General features: G+C 39.7%; 1 protein-coding gene across 1 annotated transcript; it reads right to left on the bottom strand.

The window, feature by feature from the left end:
- On the bottom strand, positions 1-6,914 carry calr3a (calreticulin 3a). Its single transcript, XM_039767014.1, has 9 exons — positions 6,777-6,914; positions 4,117-4,218; positions 3,577-3,780; positions 3,048-3,142; positions 1,671-1,880; positions 1,397-1,510; positions 1,073-1,216; positions 842-934; positions 1-684 (listed from the first exon to the last, which is right to left on the bottom strand). Exons 1-9 carry the CDS (start codon positions 6,865-6,867, stop codon positions 496-498), a joined length of 1,242 nt encoding a protein of 413 aa, XP_039622948.1. The 5' UTR covers positions 6,868-6,914; the 3' UTR covers positions 1-495.
- Between the last annotated feature and the right edge of the window lie 407 nt (positions 6,915-7,321).

Below are 7,321 nucleotides of genomic sequence, written 5' to 3'. Positions count from 1 at the left end.
TTTAGTCAAGCATCTTTTAATTGCCATTATAAAACAGCTTTAAATGGGGCAGATGGCATTCTGTACAATTCCTACAATTTTTATGCAAAAAAACCAAACCAGAAATACAACTGTTGACTCTACTAAAGATTGTCCTTCTGGATTTGCTCCTTCCAGTTCAAAAGGGACAGATTTGGGGGAGCCCCCATTGCACGTGGGATGCTTAACTCTAGACCTACCTTCCTCCTCTCCTGAAGGACTGCCACAAATGGGCTCCACCAATAATTCAATGGAATTTTTAAAAAGGGAACCTTACATTCAACTTGCCCAATTCCCTCTCCCTCCCTCAAATATAATTTAAAAAACAAAGAAAAGGTCTGTTTGCTCTCCACCTTAAAAAAAAAAAAAAACTGAAGCACAGGCTCAGAGAAACAGAGGTGGCACAAGGGCCCAGATGCCCTGCGGAAAAATCGCAGGAGTACAGCAGCTGGTGCTCACTGTCCCACAAAGGACAGCTCAAAGTTCATCTTTTTCTGGAATGTCAGTTTCTGTTGTCTCTTCCACCTCATCGTCATCATCACCAGTGTCATCATCGTCATCATCCTCCTCCTCCTCCTTTTCTTCATCTTTTTTCTTTTTCTCCTCTTCTTCCCTCTGCTTACGCTCCTCTTCCTCCTGCTTCTCTCTCATCTTTTTCTCGGGTCCCTAAAACAAAGATTCAACCTCAAGTTAAGCCAATTAAGTCAGTCAAGTCCATTATGAAGGCACTATGTAAAATTTGCCTACAAAGAATGTACACCACTCAACAACCAATTAAAACAGCAAGAATTGTGCTCTTTAACAGTCATACATCAGTTATTACCTTTGTTACTCCCCAAGTTTCTTTTCCAACCTCCTCTGCAAATTTCTCATCATCAGTGATCAGGAAATTGTCAAAAATTGTGCCAGACTTGACCTGTTAAGAGAATGAAAAAAATTAAATCCAAGATGTACAATCTTGCCCACAGAAAATAACCCCAAAATATCTTAATTATCAATTTATTCTCAGATTGAGGCTTGCCATATTAACACCTTCAGACAAAATCCAACTTGCCTGCCACAGGTCCAGTCCTATCACACCAACATTGTCAAATTTGTAAATTGTTGTATCGGGTGTATATTCTGGGTTGTCAATTTCAGGGTGAATCCATGGTCCTTTGTAATCGGGATTGTCAATCTGTTTTGGCTTCCATTCACCCTTGAGGAGAAAATTTTTAAATTTTACCAACTGATAAATTTGTAAACATCTCAAGCAATGAGTTTTCTCCAAAGGTTTTCATGTAAGCTGCTTTGATGTACATTGAGGCTGAAGCTTTAAGAATGTAGAACCATCAGTAAATTACTTGCTGGTCAACTATCCATCAGTTACGTTCCTTACCTTATATTCTGGGTTTGGAATCATTGGTGGTTCCCACTCCCCATCCATATCCTCATCCCAGTCTTCAGGTTTTTTGGCTTCTGGGTCTGGGACATTTTCAGGTTTATCCCAGTCCTAAGACAAATATAGAAAGCATTTTATAATATTTAAATACTTTTACATTTCACACTTAAAACCCAGTGAATTTAAAAAATCCTTCTGCATTTACCCAAGAAACAGTTTAGGTTAATTTAGAGTAGACACCAGCAGACCATGGTGCACCTTGTACACTGACCTCTGGCTTAGTATCTGCAGGGTCATCAATCTTTGCCTTGTCATCCCAGTCCTCTGGCTTTTTTGCACTTGGGTCCTTTATCTTCTTGGGAGGCAAAAAATCCCAGTCTTCCTCCAGGCTACCAGACTCTACTTTCTCATTGTCAATCTTCACCTCATAGGTCTGGTCTGGTCTCAAGATAAGTGTGTAAAGATGAGTAAGTTCATCATCCTATAGAGAGAGAATTATAGAATTACAGAATGAAACTTATTAGGTCATCAGTTGACAAGGATTAATGTTGCATTCAACTAAAACTCTGAAATCAATTTCACTCCCTCTATATAAAAAAAACACACACCAAAACAAAAACTGCGTTCTGAATTCCTACTCTCAAACTCTGGCCTGATCTCTGAAGTCCCATGAAGGTATTGTACACTGCAAAAAGATTAACAATTTATAGGTTTGATTTGCTTTAGAATACTTTAAATGAAGGGTGGCACGGTGGCAGCGCTGCTGCCTCGCAGTTAGGAGACCTGGGTTTGCTTCCCAGGTCCTGCCTGGAGTTTGCATGTTCTTCCCATGTCTACGTGGGTTTCCTCTGAGCGCTCTGGTTTCCTCCCACAGTGCAAAGACATGCAGGTTAGGTGGATTGGCGATTCTAAATTGGCCCTAGTGTGTGCGTGCGCGCGTGTGTTTGTGTGTCCTGTGGTGGGTTGGCACCCTGCCCAGGATTGGTTCCTGCCTTGTGCCCTGTGTTGGCTCCAGCAGAACCCCCCCGTGACCCTGTGTTCAGATTCAGCTGGTTGGAAAATGGATGGATGGATACTTTAAATGAATCACCTCAGTCCATACTACTGAATGTTGAGAAGTTAAACAGATTAATTGATGCGAAGTTGATATTTGCTACTATTTATACATTGCACTCAATGGTTACTTTGTGCAGTTTAATTGCAGTTTCCACACAAATAGTACTATTATTGACAAGAGCATACAAATCTTTAGACATGACATGCTTGTTGAACTGGTTTTATTAGGCTGAAACACCAGCTTTCACAGTGGAGACCCATGTTTACTTCCTCACTTGCGTAACACAAATGCAGAGGTTGCAAATGACACAATGGGAACTTCAATCAACCCTGTCAGCTTCACTGTATGATGAATGCAGCATAACGAGTTAAATTAGTTTGTCAACCCCCCTCCCACCCCACTTTGCTCCTAGTTACCCTGAAGTGACCAGTTCATCACTAACAGGATCCTGTCAAGGCCTGAACTTCCAACACAAACGACCAACATGTAGTCTGAACCTCTATAAATTACTGCCAGCAAGGAAAGGACTAACTCTTGGTGTATTACAAAGTTGTACATCGCAAAATTAGTTCAGAGGTTGGTAACACTTGCCTTGCACTTTATTTCCTTCTTGATGAGCTCATTCTTGCCCTTGTAGTTGAAAATGACATGTACCTTCTTAGTGCTGTACCCACAGATGTCAGGACCTTTTAATATGAAAAAAAAAAAAAATTTTTTTAAACAAATGTGGATTTCAAAAACCATTACTGCCATTTGAGAATTTTACCAGAAAAACTTTTTTCAAAAATTCAAACTCTGGGTTCATACTTGCACAAGATATACATAGTTTTGCATCCATATGGTTACACAGAAGAATTAGAACTTGACCCATCAGCATTACCAAACGCAAATCTTCACATTTCTATGTAAACAGTGCTACAAGAGTTCATACTGAACTTCTCTAGACAGCTGCTACTGCACACATATATGCAAAACCACCCAGAGTAGTTTACAGTTTGGGTTCTGAATTCTAAAATGACCACTAACTAGGTGTTAGTCATTTGACAAGGGAGAGTGAAGGAATACATTGATACAGTATGTGCTAAAGCGGAAAAAAAAAAAAAAGACAAAATATTCTTACCAAACATTATATAGTACTGAGAATCCCCATGCATTTCCTTTTGGTTCAGGTCAGCTGGGAAGATCTTGACATACCCACCACCACAGTCAATCTTCTGTTCGTGCTTCACTGTGAACTGAATTACAAGGGTTTTGCCCTCATTACTAAAAGGCTCAAAACTGCTGGAGATGGCATAGAAGCGGGCATCCTGACTGGTCTGTACCCCTGTAAAGCACAAAAAGCAGCTATTAGATACAGCCTTAATATTTAATGTCCTAAAAAAAGCATATGTTTAAAAAAAGGTTTGAAATATTGCACAAGGGTGTCCATTTAGAGTGACAATTGTCATATTGCTTTGCAGCTGCATGTATATTTTCTGCTCCAAAATCAAAAATGCTATGTACACCCTACCCGTTGAACAAAGGAGCAATACTTTTTGGTCATTATCGGAGACAATGTCAAACGTGTCCGAAGAAATCTTGATGGAAATTCAAAGCACCTTATTGCAGGACATCGTCAGTTATACAAACAATTTGCCATATTTCATATTCCTAGGCTTACCTTTGTCTTTCTCAGCATCTCCGTAGAATTTGCCAGCTGTCAGCTTAAACTTTCCATAATCCGATTTATGCGTGGATTCCACCCAGCGGCTTTCCCAAGCATCTAAAAAAGTGAAGAAAAAAAGTTACGCGCTTTCTGAAAGTATTTCCATTTACATATAGTGACAGTACTATGAACCTGGCAGGAACACACACTACACAGTACATCAAGATACCAGCATACTTGCATTGTGTCACTATGACTAATCTTAAAACCTGCCAACTGTATTAACCAAGGGAAAGAACCCAAACAAGAAAGATTCAATCTTCATTCAAATGCACTCCACCAACTACTCAGAACTACATACAGCGAGATGACAAGACTGCATTATGTTAACACGGTGCCAAGAAACCTTTATTACTAATAAGTTCAAATTCCTGTTCCTCTAGGGCCTTACTTTCCATGCACTTGGATGAAAAAATGACATTAAATTTAAAAAAACTAGTAAAGTTCTGAGAGAGAAAACAAGGCACTGATCTAGTAACTAAAAGCATACAAGAAAGTAAGAAGTTCAGTCTCACAGCAACTCAGGCAAAGTCACTTAAGCAGTCAATGAATTCAAAATTAAAACTCGAAAGACATATCAATTCAAACCATACTATAGAGGATTTACATCCTTTTTTTAAATAAAAAAGCTCTAATTATCTACAGGGTAAACTAGCATCACTGTAATGGAGGGGTGAACTAAGGGTGATAAGCCTAAAACTCATTGTGCATTGCTAGACAGGTCAAGTTGACAAATGAGGGCCACAAAAGATTAGATAGTTTGGAATAAACCCCCCTTAAGGCATATCTGATATTGTCAACAGTGCAAATGCAATTATTAACTTTACAAATATTAGTTCATAATACAACCACCTATCCACAAAGCTTATTTGGTGAGCTAGCTTTTTATTCAAGATGTCCCTATCCTCTATAATAGTAATTTTTATGCCACTAATCTTTGCTTTACTGGCAAAATACTTGGTTAATGCTTTAGTTTCAAACTGGCACCAAGGTATCTGAATCAAGAGGATTGCACTCATTTATGTATGGATTTCCTTATTGGGTCAAATTCACTTCCTTAAACCTAAATAGCAAAACCATGACATGCTAATATGTCTCACCTACCATGTTACTTGAGTGCGCTGCAGGACATACTATAGAAAATTACGAATTTAATTTGGGTTAAACCAGTTTAAACATTGAGGCATACCCATTATTTCAACTAGGTTTAGGTGTAAAGAAGAACGATTTTTGATTCTTTACAGAATCTGTCGGCTGAAACTGGGTACTAAACGGAATATGGAAATTGACCAAGAAAAATGCATGCTCCACTTAAAGTATTTTTGAAAATTTACAAGTATATTCCATGTCGTTTGATAAATGTAAACTTTGAACCGCGCTTCGATTCGAATTGATGTCATACTTATACACGTAGTAACCCATCCACAACAGAAGATGGCAGTACTAATTAGGTATGAATTGACAATATGTAAGGAGTCCTACCGTCGTCCATGACCCACAATGCAACCAAATACTACAGACCTTGTACCCGGCTTATTAAATTTCCTTACTACAGAATACACGGATTCAGCAAAAGTGGACTGCAACTCGAAAGTGTGAATCCATACTTAAAATATGAACTCAAGACTCGGTAGGATCAGCATATCTGGGCACCGTGTTAACTTACAAAGGCAGAAGCAAATCAACTTTCGTTATCGTTTTCTAGTAGGAAACGTACAGAAAAAAAAAATCTGTTCCTGCAGAAAACCGTGAACAAACAGGCTGTTTCGCATAGCAAGAACCGAGGCGGAAACGCAAAGTGTCTAAGTCCACCTAATCATTTTATTTTGCCTTTGCCGGATTTCAAGTGTGGTGAACGAGGTGACGCCACGACCGGGCGAAAAAAATGTAACGTCAAACTTTCGGATGGCATTCTCAGGAAAGTGAATAGCTACGAATCGATCGACTGCTAGCGACAACTAACCGAAACGTACGACAAAAAGACGCACAATTTGCACGGTGACAATTTCATAGTTAAAAACTTTGACAGCTTCTCTTCAGCGACGAAAGCAATCACACAGCAAGCATTCGATTTCATGATCTTGCCTTTTATTACCGTTCAAGAGTATCATATTCGCTTCCCGTAACTCGATCTTTCAAGTCGACGCCGAGAGGCCGCTATAACTAAATGGTCACCAGCTCCATCTTTTCTAGAAGTTTGCTTGCAGAAAGTGGGGGCTGGGGGGGCTCGCCTAGTTCACCGTTTACACCATCCAAAACAAAAAGCGACTAGTCTTGCCAGTTGACACCCTACACAGGGTTAATATTTATTATTTAAAGGATTAGGACGTTTCAAGTATACAGACTACTTCCAAATACACCCGGACTGACATTGTCCTCCGTGGCACAAGACTACCTCCAGAATGTTTAATAATGCAATTACTTTAAAAAAAAAACCAAAACAGATCTACAAAATCTTACAGAGATGACTAGTATTAAAACTGCAACCACGTCCATGCTTAAATAAGCTGTAGATAGCGAGGCACACGACGGCATTACTCCCCCCCAATAAATGTCCCTGCATTTACACTAACAAAGCAGATACACTGTCCTGTGCATAATGTTCAAAAATTTACCTCCATCTAAAAAATCCTCTCTGAAATGCACAGTTGGGTCAGCAATGACCACCGCGGCGAAAAGCACCAGCAGCAAACCGCTCAACAGCATCTTTGTCCCTGATCTCCGCGCGTAGTGAGGGTGGCGCCGCACGACCCGCGCCTTTTAACGCTGGAACGCCGGAGATTCCTGACGGCAAGGCTTGCACAGATGGCCACCGCCGATTGGTTCAACCAAGCGTCCAATCAACAGAGACCACGAGTTTAATCTCGGAAGTTAAGGCTTGCAGGTTCGTGCAGGCGCAGTTCAATAAGCGGTAGTCGTAACGAGGAAGTGCATTCTGTTAAGGGCGTTGCTTAGCAGGTTGTGTTTAATCCTGATACAGTATATTGCTTTAACATTTTACGTCACTAAATGTATAAAAGTATAATTTGTCTGGTAGTTAATATTAATATTCATTGATGGGTAGAACTGGTAAAGTTTGTCTTTTTTTACACGAGGAAGTTTTCCAGGCTTTAACAAGGTGATCAAATATTTAGCAAAGTCATGACTATTAAAACTGTCA

This window comes from Polypterus senegalus, chromosome 10 (assembly GCF_016835505.1).
Source record: "Polypterus senegalus isolate Bchr_013 chromosome 10, ASM1683550v1, whole genome shotgun sequence".
NCBI classification, from domain to species: Eukaryota; Metazoa; Chordata; class Cladistia; order Polypteriformes; family Polypteridae; genus Polypterus; species Polypterus senegalus.
The sequence above is the reverse complement of the archived record's forward strand: the minus strand, read 5'-3'. Positions and strand labels throughout refer to the sequence as shown.

Bases quoted from the DNA above. Each gene is read 5' to 3' on its own strand.
- calr3a (XM_039767014.1), bottom strand. From the start codon at position 6,867: ATGCTGTTGAGCGGTTTGCTGCTGGTGCTTTTCGCCGCGGTGGTCATT. The intron at 4,219-6,776 runs GTAAATTTTTGA...TCACTTTTTTAG, and splicing joins AGAGGATTTTTTAGATGGAG to ATGCTTGGGAAAGCCGCTGG. The intron at 3,781-4,116 runs GTAAGCCTAGGA...TGTGCTTTACAG, and splicing joins AGATGCTGAGAAAGACAAAG to GGGTACAGACCAGTCAGGAT.